Source organism: Trematomus bernacchii, unplaced genomic scaffold (assembly GCF_902827165.1).
Source record: "Trematomus bernacchii unplaced genomic scaffold, fTreBer1.1, whole genome shotgun sequence".
In the NCBI taxonomy this organism is placed as follows: domain Eukaryota; kingdom Metazoa; phylum Chordata; class Actinopteri; order Perciformes; family Nototheniidae; genus Trematomus; species Trematomus bernacchii.
Genome location: NW_022987313.1, coordinates 8,373,462 through 8,389,663, shown reverse-complemented (window position 1 = coordinate 8,389,663; position 16,202 = coordinate 8,373,462). Strand labels below are relative to the sequence as shown.

At 40.2% G+C, this 16,202-nt stretch overlaps 1 protein-coding gene and 1 long non-coding RNA gene across 4 annotated transcripts; one reads left to right on the top strand and one right to left on the bottom strand.

Moving 5' to 3' along the window:
- Positions 1–393: 393 nt before the first annotated feature.
- LOC117479217 lies at positions 394–1,752 on the top strand. Its single transcript, XR_004555539.1, has 2 exons — positions 394–478; positions 612–1,752. It is a non-coding gene; the product is annotated as an uncharacterized LOC117479217 (long non-coding RNA).
- A 2,699-nt stretch (positions 1,753–4,451) lies between these two features.
- LOC117479205 lies at positions 4,452–13,385 on the bottom strand. 3 transcript variants are annotated; one of them, XM_034126218.1, is made up of 7 exons: positions 13,053–13,385; positions 12,673–12,729; positions 11,211–11,278; positions 6,969–8,017; positions 6,231–6,392; positions 5,576–5,671; positions 4,452–5,081 (listed from the first exon to the last, which is right to left on the bottom strand). In XM_034126218.1, exons 4-7 carry the CDS (start codon positions 8,007–8,009, stop codon positions 4,761–4,763), a joined length of 1,620 nt encoding a protein of 539 aa, XP_033982109.1. In that variant the 5' UTR covers positions 8,010–8,017; positions 11,211–11,278; positions 12,673–12,729; positions 13,053–13,385; the 3' UTR covers positions 4,452–4,760. The 3 variants fall into 3 exon arrangements, with proteins under 3 accessions (XP_033982109.1, XP_033982123.1, XP_033982115.1); XM_034126232.1 differs by having other exon boundaries at positions 6,237–6,392; XM_034126224.1 differs by lacking the exons at positions 11,211–11,278; positions 12,673–12,729; positions 13,053–13,385 and adding an exon at positions 8,352–9,151.
- Positions 13,386–16,202: the final 2,817 nt, after the last annotated feature.

The following is a 16,202-nucleotide window of genomic DNA, read 5'->3' as shown; positions in this document are numbered from 1 at the left end:
TAAAGGTATTTTTTCTTAGTGTACAGAGTCCCTTTGTGTTCTCTAAAGAGATGTGTTCTGAATAATAATTGGATTCATTGTGACTGCATTGGGCGTTTAGAACTGATTCTACATCAAACCCAAACGTAGAGCTTTCTGTGAACTCTCACTGTCTGAGTGTGAGATAAATCAACAAGAAATGAGAGAAACTAAGAAGACAAAGATGACATTACAAATTCCATACGTCCATGTGACTTCTCCGTCTGCAGTGGCTGGTATTTGCTATCTCTATCTTGAGGGCGGCTACCCTGCCGCGCTCATTGCTGGAACCCAGCTCAGCCGGTCGGACCAGCATGGGCCTCATTCCTCGCTGAATGAGAGACTTGTATGAACCTGGCCCAAAACAGTATATAAAGAGCTGAGACTCTGCAGTGATTCAGTCTGGGCTGGGATGGCACCTAGGAAACAACACCACGAGGACAGAGCTCACCTTCCCCAGGTAAGCACAGATTTGACTACTCATCTCTGTAGATTTCTTCAGGGACTTGTTTCAAATCCGACGTAGTGATGTGTTCACTACCTACAGATCATTTCAGGAAACTAATTCTGTCTTCTGTTTGTTTTTATTCTAGTGGAGACAACAGTTGAAGGACAGACTTTTCCCTGAGGAAGCTTGTGGTCCCTCTGATTAAGTGGTTCTCAACAGTTCAACAGTTCTTTACAAAAATTGTGAAATGTTTAGGACCACTTGACCAGTCAGACAAATGCTGCCAGTTTGGGAAAATGCTGCCTTCGAATGGATCTTTAAAAAGGAAAACGACTCTCAAGGCCTTAATGTAAGAGCAACTGTGTGATTTCCTCTGGTTCTCTGTTTCTTTACTGTCTTGCTCTGTCTCTTTCATTTTGGCCTCTTGTGTTTCATTGCCAACTGCAGTCCAGGAGTTTGGGGGACTGTAAAAGTCATCAGGCTTTAGTCATTTAACTTTGCTGGCAAACATAGACATTTTTAACAGCTCTGCTGCTGCAGTAACATTCGTCTTTCCTCTTTTTTACTGGTGCCTCTATTCAGAGGTACTGATTAAAACAAGTCCATAAAGAACCATTTATCTCTGTTGAGTCCGTAAAGGATGACAGGCCGAGAGTCTGTTGCTATCCAAAGTACTGAAACTCTAGTATATCTGTTATCATTTTCCACCTTATTTTCCAGACTAGAAAAAAAAGAGAATAATTCTGTCTATTTTTGGCCAATGAAGATAAAGAATTAGCATATGATATTTTTGTGTTAATATTACTGCTTCATTGTTGAATATGATCCTGTAGTTGTTTACAGTTGTGCTCATTTGAACTCCTTTATATACAGTTGGATAGTGTAAGCTGCAATGAGTCATATTCAGAGTCTCGTGAGAACCCTGTATCTCTAGAAAGTCAACTTTTCATGAGCTCAGAAAAACAACCCTGTTTGACACCCTTCTCACCGAAACCTGACATGCACTGCATTGTCTTGGATAAGGAGTTTTATTTTATTGTTATTTATTGTATTATTCCTATTTTTATGTATGTATCTATGAACCTTTCCTGTATCTTTTTCTGTACATGTTATTTTTATTTTTTTGTTAGCTGTGACCCTGGATGAAAACAGGTTGGAGTGGTAGTATCAGGGAGGGGTTGATTGTAACACTTATTGCCTTGATGTGCTGGTTTACATGCTACATGTATAATTGACTGTCCTCTGTATATTGAAAAATACTAATAAAAAGAGTTTTATAAAAAACAGCCTTGTGACGATGCATTCATAATCCAAATAGGTTTTTAGATAGTTAATATTACTTTCAAGGTTGGATAATCTTTTCAAGCGGTAAAGGAACACTTCCATCCTTCAGTTTATCACAAACATTTTAATTTAAAATCTCCAAATTAGGTAAATGTACTTAGTTCCATTCTATCACTGGACATGAGTAATATATTTCTGCTTTCAACCTGCTTTAAGACACACTTCCTGGACTTTTGCTGTCTTTGTTAAACTGATCAAACCACTGATAAGTCCAAATCTAGACTCACTTAGACTGTAAATGACTTGACTAGATTCCAAACACATGTTTGCATTCTCTTATTTTTGGAACTATAGTTTGATGGGAAAACCAGACCTGAAGACTCAAACTCTGACACAAGAAAATCCGAATGCCCTTTTCCCAAGATATAGGCTACTTTATACAGCATAAATCATTCATGAAAGCACTGTGCACCGATTATTCCCCCTCTCCTTTTAGACAGCCCCTTCTCCTCTCCCTTTGATCTCCTCTCTGCGCCAAGAACTATCAATATTTGCTAAACGTTTCTCACAAAGCCTGTCCGTGCACCGGGAGAAGCTGCAGAGGTCTCACGGGCAAGGGGATAAGAAGACATAGGAGAGGCTTTAATGAGATGCCCGGAGCGATTCCCCTGTGCGTGCGCAAGGGCAGCAGATGTAGCGGCACAGGAAGTCCCATGGGACCCCGTCCTCGGAATTTCATCAGCGGCCGGGGAGAGACCCAGCCCAGACCTCCTCCTGTGGGGAGGGCCGGGTGACGGTCGTGGTAAATCATCTTTACTATGGATTGTAATTATCGGTCTGCTGACAACCCCTGCCCCCCCCTCTCAGTGTGTGTGTGTGTGTGTGTGTGTGTGTGTGTGTGTGTGTGTGTGTGTGTGTGTGTGTGTGTGTGAGAGTGTTGGTGATGAGTCGCGTGGTTTGAGGAGTGTTTTGTGGGATAACAATTAATGTATTCATTCTTAAAATATTTATTATTTACCCCCCCTGCTCTGCTTTCAAAGCATCATTGTTGTGTGGGTAAATCTGTATTCTTTTAATCATCTTTGACCTTCTCAAAAAACGAAACTTCTGAAAGCAGCACAAACTTTTGTTTCTGTCTCAGTAACCTGCCCTTTTGAAATCCAGAAACATTGAATTACATGAATGAAAGTTCTATAAATTATATAATATAAAGCCTGGGTTACAACATTGAAAGGACATTGAATGATGGGCATTTACCAAGGGAAGGTTTGATGCGTCATGGAACATGTAGTGTTTTTTGTACACTGAAAAAATTGTTATGTTGAATTTACTTAATTTTATTAAGGTAAGTGGATGCACAAAACAAAGTTATCTAAATCCAGATTTATTTTTTAAGTTCACTGTACTTATTATTTTTGAGTAATTTCAATTTAATTATACTGATAATTTTCAGTTAAACTATTTTGAGTAATTTCAATTTAATTATACTGATAATTTTCACCTCAACTATTCCGAGTAAAATGTACTCACTAAACCCATGTTAAGTATACTAAAATGGATTATGTAACAGTAACCTTTTTTCTTTTTGTACATTCAGATCAATTCAATAGTTTAATTTCTACATACAAAAATTAAGTTGAATTTAATTAAACATTTTCAGCCATTATTACTATGTTAACTTTCAATATATTAAAATAAAAAACAAACATCATATTTGATACATACTCTTACTTTATTATCTTGTACAAAATGACGTAACATGAAGCATGTGTCTTACACAAAACATCTTCTGATTCGAATAAAACATGCAACTGTCATGGCCTCCACCGTGTGTGAGTGTGTCCACAATCCAATCACCTCTGCTATAAGACTCCGGCCCTGACTCCTCCACTTCGCCATATCGTAGACTCTGTAACCACAGCTTCAAGCCAGCCTGACTCCTATCCTGTCTCCAGACCACCTCTAACGTTGGACCCTGTCCCGCTCCTCCAGGCTCTTCTCCCTGCACTCTCCAACTTGGTCAGACCTCCGTTCCCCTCTCCCTTGGACTCAGTCTAGCTTCCCTGGCCCAGACCCCCCTGCCTACTGCCCAGTAATATTCAATAAACGTTATTATTTTGCTTGAAACTCTCTGCTCCTGGGTTCCCTGTTAGCCTTAACAGTACAATCTGGCCACTGTTAAGGCTAGCAGGGAACCCAGGAGCTGAGCAGAGACAGGAGGCAGGAGTTTCAAACACAATAATAACGTTTATTGAATATTACTGGGCAGGGGGGTCTGAGCCAGGGAAGCTAGACGGAGTCCAAGGGAACGGAGGTCTGACCAGGTTGGAGAGTGCAGGGAGAAGAGCCTGGAGGAGCGGGACAGGGTCCAACGTTGGAGGTGGTCTGGAGACAGGATAGGAGTCAGGCTGGCTTGAAGCTGCAGGCACAGGAGACGTGACTGACTGTGGTTACAGAGTCTACGATATGGCGAAGTGGAGGAGTCAGGGCCGGAGTCTTATAGCAGAGGTGATTGGATTGTGGACACACACACGCATGGGGAGAGACAGACTAGGCAGAGGTGGAGGCCATGACAGCAACAAAGTGCAGTGGAAACAGACAGAGAATAAATCCTGACGTAACATGAAGCATGTGACTTACACAGCTGAGGAGAATATAACCTACACATTAATACATGTAATATTTTTACATTCTTCTCCAGAACTATAGATGTAAATTGCCAATATAAAAAATAAAATGTTTTACGCTTGGCTAAGGTAGAAAAAGTTGCCGTTTCGATAAAAACGAAATGCAACAAAGTGCAGTGGAAACAGACAGAGAATAAATCCTGACGTAACATGAAGCATGTGACTTACACAGCTGAGGAGAATATAACCTACACATTAATACATGTAATACATGTCTTCTAAGTCCATCAACATTTCCACATTCTTCTCCCAACCTTTGAGGTTTGACTGGTGTTTTTGTAATGCTTTAGTGGCATCGGTTCACAAGAGCGGCTGAAGAAATCCTACAGTCCAGCATGTATCTTGTTCTTCAGTCCAAGGACTTTGGGGGAAAGCCTTTCACCATCCATTTGCAAGAGCACTTTCTGAATGAATTCATAGTAGTACCTTAGCTCTTTGGGGTAAGCCATGTTCAGTGTATAGATGACTCCCAGCATGATGGCACAAGCTCGGGCTACAGATCCAATGTTGTCCAGAATGATTAGTCCTTCAACAAAAATCCCAACGTCGTCATAATGTCCAGGTTCTCCACCATCCTTGTTGATGACGTATACGCCCATGGTAGATTTCTGCAGGTCTCTGGTGATGTCATCTCCTCCGATGTCCTGTATATTTAAAGAAAAAACATGTATTCATTCAATATATGTAATTTTAATGACATACTTTATCTTATACATTTTTTGTAATATTGCTCACATACCTATTAATCCCTTAAAACAAAGCTGGTCATACTGTATATATTTCTGAATCAAACTAAATATGTGTGAGGTGTTTTTAAAGATTTACGTACGACCCAATAAGCTTGGTGATGAGTGTCAGAAGTCAGAGAGGATTGACAGGTGGACTAAGACATTGTTGATTATGGTCTTTCCATTGGACAATAAGAAAAACAATGAATAAAGCCAACCTCATCGTATAAAGAAACAAGGTGATGGTTTGAAATGCTTTAGTCTGTTGATGAATATCAACATTCATACATATAAATATGCTCAACCTTCATGCTTCTTATAAGGTAAAAAATAATTATCTAAAATTGATGCCTGACACTAGGATCTTAAAACACTACATGTGACTGGCAAATGCAATTACAATGACTCACCATATACTCCCGAATGAGATGTCCATCATCCTCACCAAGGTGGATGCAAAGTGCCTTGAGGATTGCTTCCCTTTTAAGGTTAACATCACTTGTTGCCTGTGTAAAAAAATTACAATTAAAATATTTCTAAATACATCAATAATAACAATATTGCAATGACTTCATTATACATGTAAATGGACTGACCTAAAGTATGTTAAAGAATTGTGACTTAAATGTATTACAATGTCAGAGGTCTGAATGTGTTGGGGCGATAGCACTGTTTACTAATTCTACTCATCCAGGGACTTTTCACCAAGAGCAATGCTCTGTTCTTCACAGTTCACACCTGGAATCTGCCAAGTACAAACACAGTCTGATCTGTTGGCCACTGAGGATTAAGTGACTTGCTCAAGGCAGGTTCTGCTTTTTCACTTTCCCCACCTGGGGATTGAATTTGCACCTTTACAGTCACAAGCCTGCTTCTCTAACCAGTATGCCACTATTGCATTATTAAGATCAGATTTCCTTAGAAAAGTGTCTTGCATTCTTGCACCTGGCAAGTAATCCAGGCTGTTGTTAGGCAAATGGGGCTCTATACGGTACTAGACAGGTACATTTCATAAAATTGCTCCACAGAGTATATGACAATTTGTATAAAACAGTGTATACACACATTTACCTTTTGCAAAATCGCCAGATGTTTGGCTAGTTTCTGGCCAACAACTCCTCCCTTCTTCTGGAAGACAGATGTCAGCTGAGGTAGATGGCTGTCCAACTGCGCCATGAAGGCCGTTTCAAGTGGGATAGTTGATATGCGCTGGAATTCAGCATGTATCTGTTATGCAAAAACAAAACGACAGAAGACAAAGAGCACATTCAGCCATTGGTGTAATGATATTTTGTATCTACTATATAATTAAAGGATAGATTCTCATTTTGACCTCTTTAACCAAGTCCTTGATGAGATGTGTATTGGTGTACAGTGTGTTCTAACCAAAGTATTTCTATTAATCTAAGGTAATTGCAAGGAATTAAAACTAGACCTGTAAACTGTATGGTTGTTTAAACCTTGCTAATACTTTTTTTAATTGACAATGGGTAAAATGTTGAGGTATAAAGTGAAAACCCCAATTCCAGCAGCAGCTGTTTTCTTCAGACAATCAAACAGCAGACAGATACAGTTAGAGAATAGCTGGTGAGGAAAGCGGAACATTGAGCAGCTAAAGAGCCAAATACTTTACTAAGGAGTTGGTGGAGAGCAAAAACAGAGCTAAAAGATAGTGAATATTGGACTTATCAGATGGACAGAAACACCATTTCAAATGTATGATCATGTTGCTCTGTATCAGCTCAATGTGTACGATAAATAGACATTTCACCATACATTCACCATGTGAAATATATAACTTACCTCATCAATATGGAAAAGTGCAGGCCACCTGGCTTTGAACTCTCCAGCAGATAGATTTCCCTGCACCACCTCTTTTCTTCTGTAGGAGAATGTTTTGGACATCTTCTGTTTTACACACGGTGCATTGCTTCTTTGTCTGACATCATTCAATAGTTCAAGTCTCAGATTTTCTAGGCTTTCATCTGTTTCGCCAGCAGGGTGTGAAGGACAATAGTTGACTTCAGCCTTTTTAGGTTTCTTTACATTTTTGGCTGGGATGCATTCATCACTTGATTTGTTTTTCAAAGCATTTACAGTCACTTCTGGACAGCCAAGGTTTCGCATCTTTGTCCTGTAATTAGCCATTTTATATTTTAGGCTAATCATCCAGCCATAGTAACCAGTGGCAGATGGTTCTTTCAAACAGGGACATTTTTGGACGAGTGCCCCTGCTACCTCCTCTATTTGGAGATTTTGTGGATATGCCGTATACTGGAAAATGTCCTCGGCTAGCTTCTCCAAGATGTCCGATTTCAGCCCTGGTGTGATCTGCAGTCGAGTGCCAGTTTCTCTGAAGCTCTCATTTCCACGTCGAAGCTGCACCTCTACATTGTATGGAAAGAGAGGAATGGGGAATTTGCGTGGCCATGCACGTGTTCTCAGTTCAGTGTCTGTACGTGGCAGAATAATGGTGCTATCCGAGTTTGTTGAGGATAATGACGACACACTGGAAGATGTTTGCCTGCTTACTGGTGCTCCAGATGATCCAGGAGTGCTGGGAGCATTCTGCACTGAAGAAGATGGACTCGAACCCACATCATCAAGTATGTACACCACCTTGATCGTACTTCGGTCCTGTATGTCTTGTACTGATGTAACATTCATGAAATCATTATTGAAGTCAGGATCCATGAACTGAATACGAAAGTCTCTTTCAATTCCAAATGCTTGGCAAATTGTATCGTGTAACTCTGTCAGAGTTTTTGGCATTCCTGAATGGAGATCAAGTCTTCTACAGTCATCCGTGTCCACAATGACCCTCAACTTCAGATGTCGTGCCATTCTTCAATCTAATTGTTAAAAGACACAAAACAACATGTTGTTAAATAAATATTTGACAATGTTGTTACTTAAGTATACACTTTTATTATGAACAAAGTTAGAGTAGGTAAGTTTAATTAACATGCACATTTCTATAATACATGGCAACATGAGGGTAATTTAGCTAAGGAAGACGTCAGAGGACTGGATACCTTCCATAAAAAAATTCCCACAAGGATTATAGTTTCAATTTGACTAAAAACAAAATTAATCCTCCTGTAAAGCAACCCTCTTGTTACCATATTTAGTGTCTTAATGTCAACTCATGCAACACATGAACACAACACAAATGACTGTCCTAACCTTTTATGTGTATGAATCGTTTAAGTGTCACCATTCGCCGTCCTCCAATCCTGTAATCTGCCAAGGGGTACTGGTCTACCAAGGCGCCAAGTTGAATGAGAGAGACTTGTGACGTGGGACATAACTCAAATGCCCTAAAATGCTCCCTATACCAAGCACTCAGCTCTTTAACAATAAAGCTCAAGCTCTGTTCCACAACAACCATCTGGATAACTTCTGCAAACTCTGGCAAGCCACCAGCAGAGCCATGAGCAATAACCATACCCTCCCTGTAGTTCACTCCATTAACAGATGCATTCTTTGTGAGCTGAATGTGAGCAATATCAGGGTCTCTCAGCTGTAGGACCTTCTGTACATCCTGATGCAAAATATCAACAGAGACCGTTGAAACAGCTGAGACAGTCAGGCTAGACTTTTCGGTTGTGGCTGACTCCAAATGATATGCCATCATGAACTGATGCTTCACCGCCAGGGACAAGAGTATGTTTTTAAAGCAGCGTGTGTGGCGGACTACCTGCTTAAAAAAACTGTGTTTCGCCTCAAACCTCATTGTCCACATCCCAACTAGTGGGCCAAAAGACCGGATCATCTGTGGATAATGTTCCACAAAATGATGTTTGGGCAAGATCTTTATACCCGGAAACACCTCTTGTAACCTATGTCTATGGTCACAAATCTTGGCTTCAAGGAAAGCAATGGATTGTGTCGTGTGCACTGGTGCAACAACTAGTTCGACGATATCTTTAAGGTCCAAAACGACCTGCCAGGCTGGCTCATCTGGGGGCACCAACTGTCCAACCAAAAATGGAAGCAATCGTAAAAGACTCCAATTTTCGTGAGCATTTCCTCCAATAGTTTTCTTCACCGTGAATGCCCTGGGAATAGCATGAGGACGGTTACTCTTGTCTGTCCACTTGTAAGGGAATTTCTTAATGGACTCATTGAGATTTTCAAGGGTGAAATATCTTTTGGAAATGAACAAATTGAGGCAGTGTGCCAACTCGACTGGTAATATGCCTTCAAAGATGTCATGTGCAATATCTGGAGGGTAGCCAGTACAGACATTGAAATGAGAAAGATGTGCAGAGAAAACACAACTTCTTTTAACACCATAACAATGTTTTTGATTTTCCTGTGCTGATCTGACATGCGTTTCATGCATCTCCTTGCTTCGGAGAGTAAATGCACCTGAACTCACTTCCCTCTCCTGAATTTCAGACTTTTGTGCCACACAAAAACGGCAAATGTACCCACCTGAAAAACTCTCAAGAAATCCAGCTACTCCATGTGCTCCCAAATTGTCAGCTATGACACACTGTATTGTGCCCTTAACACAATCTCCAAGCTGTGCAATAAAAATACCTTGACTTTCCAAAATGACAAGATCCCTCAACAAGGGCTCTAGGACCCTTTCATAGCCATATGTTCGCACATCGTCAGACCTGCAGAGTAAGGCCAAATAAATAGAAGATAACGAAGAATGGCAACCTGGTGGTAAATTGCTGAGAGTCCAATAAACGCCACAGATCTTGTGCTTTTTACGAGATGTGCCAAGCGGATTACAAATCTCAAAGTCATCGACATACAAATTCAGTAACACTCGCAATTCACCTCCTGACAAAAAATGGTTATCCTTGAAAAACAAACCATCTCGAAAAGACTTGTATACCACTTCTTCTCCTCTATCCTCTGATATGAGTTGACTGTCTAATGCTTTGTTAAGAATGTGACCATCAGTGAAAAGCTGCTGCAAAAACTTTAATAGTGGAACATACTGTAGCGTTCTTTTATCTTTCTCATCCAAGATATATTCTATGGGTTCCACAACTTTAAAATTGTGTTTATAGTATTGCTTGCGTTTAAAGGATGTTGCCAAAGGACAACCTTTACCAATAGCCTTGTACACAGGATTAGATGTACACAGAGCAGATGCAAGTTCTTCAATGACCGACTGGTCAACTTGTAGATTGTAACTATTTAGTGTGTCATGGATCACATTTCTTGTACTACACAAAGATGCTGTGCTCAACAAATATTGAAATTCTTCCAGCAATTCATCAACTGCAGCACTTGGCACATGAAAAATATTTTCCAGCTTTAATAACACTGCCGCAATTTTTTGCTCTATTTCTGGCTGATCCTTCGACGTATCTAAATCAACATCATCAAACTGACTTTCATCGCAAATGTCCTCATTGTTTGAAACACCAGGCTCTCCAGTTTCACCTACACAAGTTCCTTGTACAACACCGTCCTTAAAATCTACCAATGAATGCAAGCTGTGCTTCCGTCTTTTGTGTGACTTGAAGGTGCTGTATATGTTGGATTTGTATGCACAGCCTTTAAACATACAAGTGACTGTCTCATTGTTTCTCAGATGATGGCTTATGTGCACAAAATAATCACGTTCTGTTCCGAGTTCACTACAGCCACATAGATGACAGGAAAATGTAGTAAATATGTCAGCAGAGGGCTTTGAGGTATTGGTGTGATTCCTTGACAAGTGTACCAAAAGAGTATTCCAAGCCTTAAAAATGCATGGACAATCAGGATATATACACTTAATATGATGGCCACGCCCAAAATGACTATGTTTTAGTCTGTAATGTTTGAGAATTTGTGATCGCTTAGACACTTCAGCGCCACAGTCTTTACACTGCCACATAAACTAGACAAACACCAAAGAGAGAAAAGGGGGGGGGGGGGGAATCAAACATTAGTGATGGTGTTTCACAGTCACCTTTGGGTCATGGTGATCTACAAATAATTTGGATCTCTAAGCAGAGTGAACTAAACGAAAATCCTAATAGTTTGCTCAAAACTTGAAGAGTAAGGAATTTGTTTGATAAATTGACTTACCAAAACAACATGAGGTCCCCAAAGAGTAAGGTTCTGTTCTACATCACACCAACATCAGATAGAAAAACCTGCAATAAAAATAAAGATGAGCAGAAATGAAAAATAATAATGGTAAATGAAAAAAGGTAATTGATTGCTAATGATTACTAACTTGTGTTAGGCCAATGACTCAAAATCCTACAAAATTCTTTGTGACAAACAATGTTACGTTTTTCTTTTTAAATAGAGCCTAAATATTACTGGATGTGGTGCACTTTTGCTAAATGTTTAGACAAATTGCCTGTGTTACCACCCTTACATGCTAAACTGTTATTGCACTTGATGGCACCTTTTTAAAAGGGAGAAGCTTTTCTTTCATTGTACATGTATAATGACATTAAATGATGATATTGTAACGTTCCACAATAGGAGTCGGAAACAGGCCACACACACACACACACACACACACACACACACACACACACACACACACACACACACACACACACACACACACACACACACACACCACACACACACACACACACACACACACACACACACACACACACACACACACACACACACACACACACACACACACACACACACACCACACACACACACACACACACACACACACACACACACACACACACACACACACACACACACACACACACACACACCACACACACACACACACACACACACACACACACACACACCACACACACACACACACACACACACACACACACACACACACACACACACACACACACACACACACACACACACACACACACACACACACACACACACACACACACAACACACACACACACACACACACACACACACACCCTTTGCTCCCCCAACCACAGTGCCCGCACGCCGACCAGCATTACTGTGCCGCTCTGTGATTGGCAGAGAGCCGGGGATGCTTGAGTGACCCACACAGCACCCTATACCGGGTCGTTACAATATTCTATTCCATAGCCAAAACCAATCAATTATTTCTCACTTTTGGCAAAGAGTCCACCTCAAGACGGGTAACATTTAAACACACCTCGGAGCGGTTAGTTCTCTCTCCGCCGTGTGTTGAATGCATGTAGCAGCCGCCTGTGTGTAAACTGCCCCGCCCCCTCGCACACAGACGGGGCACGGGGGAGAGAAAGATCTCTCGTCTGGATTGGAAAGATCGAAAATACATCATAGACGCATTTTGTCTTATAGCATATTATATACGGTGTTGGCGAAACTAAGACTACCCCCCCTCCCCCCTAGTTCGGGGGGGAAAGTACTCCGGTCCGGTGTGAAAGCGCTTATAAGACCAAGATATGAACGTTAGCCGCGGTAACATTAACCCCTTGCCGCCAGAGAGTAACGTTACCAAAAGCACCCTTACCAACGTGATTTCATATGTTTAGTTGTGTCCTAATATTACCACAGTGATAAGAATAAAATAAAACATACTTACAGTCGGTCAGGAAGACAGCATGGCCAGTATACAAGCCGGGCAGCGGGGAAGTTGAAGCTACAAAAAAAAAAAGCCATAGGAACAGGCAGTTTAACATTCAACTTGTATTAGCCAACAACTAATAATAAAGTCTAACAAGACAAAGATTGAATTTAACACGTATTTAACTTGAGAGCAGTATTAAGTTATCTTATAATGTTAATGATGCATGTTACACTTCATTTAAATTACTTAAACATTACTACACAACTAAGCTAGGTTAACAGTTAGCTAGCTGCTGTAGGCCTACGTTAACGTTTGCTAATGTTAATCTATCAAAAAGCTACCTATTTAAGTATAATATAATACACCCAATGCTATAAATTAGCTAGCCTACTTACTTAAAACGGAGAGCCGTGGAGAATGTTCACCTCACGACAGCGGAGCTATACACAGGCAGTCCTGTCCTTCCGATTCCGAATGGAAAATGGAGGGAAAAGTGGCGGTCTGCTTGTGTATGCACATGCGCAGACAGGACAGTATTATGTGGTAATTAAATGGTACATAATTTTTTCTAATTATTTTTAAATGAATGAAATGAACTTGTTTTAAACAGTGACAAAATATGTTAAGATTAATTAAAAAAGATAAGAAGGATGCTATAACACATTCAAATCTATTAAAAAAGGCTAGATTAAAACATGTAACATCTAAAAGGGGTCAGAATCAGTTTTTTCAGTGTAGAAATAAACTGAAAGCCAGGATATCTCAGCATCTCCTGCTTTGATTTTAAACATTTAAAAAAAGCTGTGTCTGTGGAGTCCTCCGGCATCATGGTGCAAAACTAAGTTGCCTTCTGTTCAAAAGCTCTGAACCACATAAACGGTTTTTTATTTTGTTGTCACCTTCAACATGAGTTTGAATGCAGTTTTCCAGCTGTGAATCTAAAACATGTCTCACCATGGTGCTGTATACTGGCCCACACTGTCTGTGGAGCAGCTCCACGTGTGGATGACATCATCACTACAGCCTGTCTCTCTGCTGTTGAGCTTCAGGAGAAACTGGTTCAAATGCAAACTGAACTGACATAATGTGAAACATGTTTTTAATTCAGTTTTCCCATTAAAAACACAGTAATTCACATTGACTTCAATACTGCACGGTAGCCTAATTACATCAGCTATACTGAACCAAATGCAACTACCAATTATTCTATATAACCTCGGCCTGCTGTGGTGAAGTCTATTCACTGAATATCGACTGGCAATCATGGATTTTAGATATGCATTTTTTAACATCAAAACCTTAAATTATGAAATATGCTCGAGTCACACAAAGCACATTTTTATTTGATTTGGATAAAGTCTGCTACAAAGAATATTAAAATCAAATCAGTTTTATTTTTATTTCGAACAAATGAACTACCCCTTCAGTTGATCTTCATCATCAATAAGAAATCAAGTGTCTCCTGTCAGATTTCCTCTTGGGAAAATACAATGCTATAAAGCAACACTATAACCATTCATCCTGCAGGGATCTACAGTATAGGGATATTATACAGGAGGAAGACATACCATAAAGTATGCTCTGATGAGGTCATTACTGCTTGCCACAGACACACTATAAGCCCCTGCATGAATATTATAGGAATATTACAGGGAATCTGTCGTTAGGGGTTATTGCCAGGGTTGTCATTGTGCTTTACATCTTCATGTGGGGGCTGACAATGATGCACCAGCAAATCGGGTGGGAGAGCAGGTCATCACTGTCTGACAGGGGGGAGTGAGTGAGTGAGAGAGGGAGGGAGAAGGGGGAGTGAGGGAGAGAGATGCTGGAGAACAGAGCAGCACATGCACAAGGTGCTCCATCGCTCTCAGATCTCCAGCGCTCAGAGATCAGGCATGACCAGCCTCGGGATGACTTAAAAAAAAGTATTTCACTTGGATGTGAACCTTTTTTCTTGCATACCGGATGGATTGTATTGCTTTGTTGTCTTCTCGGACTACTGGAAACCTGAGAGGTGATTTTACGCACACGTGCACACAGCCCTCACCGTGAGTCACTGGATGTCCGGATTAAAAAGCGTTGTGGATCTTTTTGGAGGGTACGAGAGAACTGATTTAGATGGATATACAAATGAAATAGGTTTCCCAAAGAGTGGAATATTGTCTCTAGGCTATACTCGCAGCCCACATGGCTTTGCCAAACTCATCGGGGTCTCCCGGAGCTGAGAAGCCCAACCCCAGTGTCATAGACCTGGGGACATTCTTCGTTGACTCCGATATCATATTTGGATTTACAAGTCATCTGCTAAAGAGAAAAAACAAGGTAAGAGTAACCTAAAGTGATGATTGAAACAAATATAGAAAAGGATGATGCTTAAGAGGCAAGACAGACTGAGGTGCGTCTCCTGTCCGTTACCCAGGACCCTGAACAGTGCCTCGCAGCATCCTCAACGCCCTCTCTTGCTCACTAACTTCATCCTATCTTACTCCTAACCCTAACCCATCATATCTGCGTGTCATTTATCACTTTTAGTCAAATGTTCCTGCGAGAAAAAGTGTCTTTGCCATTAATTACATTTTAAAATCCTTAATGATTGTAATGGCCAAAATGCCACTGAAAGGTTTGACAGAAGTTGTTTATTCAATTAGAACAGGCTCAAAATGAACACCAAGCCGATTTATATTTTCTTAATAACTCTTTGTTGTACCATTTGTGGACTGTAAATGTTTTTAATTACTTGTGTTGCTGTGTCTTAACACACATATTTGTGTGTCCTTAAAAAATCTTCGAGTATTTTGCATCCCAACTTGAAATTCTTCAAATAAAATAAAATAAAATTACAATAAAATAAATATTTTTATTATTTATATTTTCCATTTAAATGTGTTATACGGCATGAGTTTGACAACCAGAGGACAAACGACTATGGGTTTCCCTAAATAGGTCGTTTGAGGGCAGGAAAAGAGAAATGTTTTAGAGCATACTGTCGCTTACATCACCCACATGAAATATTTAAAGTGTACTTATTAAATATTTAACCTAGTACCCCCGCCCGCACCCTTTTAGTTGGAGAGATACTGTTCTGTGTTTTTGCCAGAGGATGGCGCCAGACACCAACAGCACACAGAGGCAGTGCTGCTGAAGAGAGGCAACAGTTGAAACGGAAAACCTAATGAGAAAATTATCTATGGACTGATAGACACATTAGTATTAGGAGTAAAGCACCCTGAACTCAATGTATCCTTATTTTACTGTGGTAAAAGGGCTTAGTGTGAACAATCAGCCAACACTGTGGACAGTATAAAAATGATGTTAGTGTTATGAGCTTATTGAAGAGTAGAGACTTTTCTGTCATGGAGTTTTCTAAAAGTGGTATTTGTTTTCTCCTGACCACCAGTGAAAACTCCTGTTGTGCAGGCAAACAATTTTCAAGTCCACATCAATTATAAATGGAGATCACAACGTTTTAAAGGATACTTAAAATGTCATTACATTGTAGATACAAGTATATGGAATAAAGAGTCAGGAATAATCAATATGTTAAT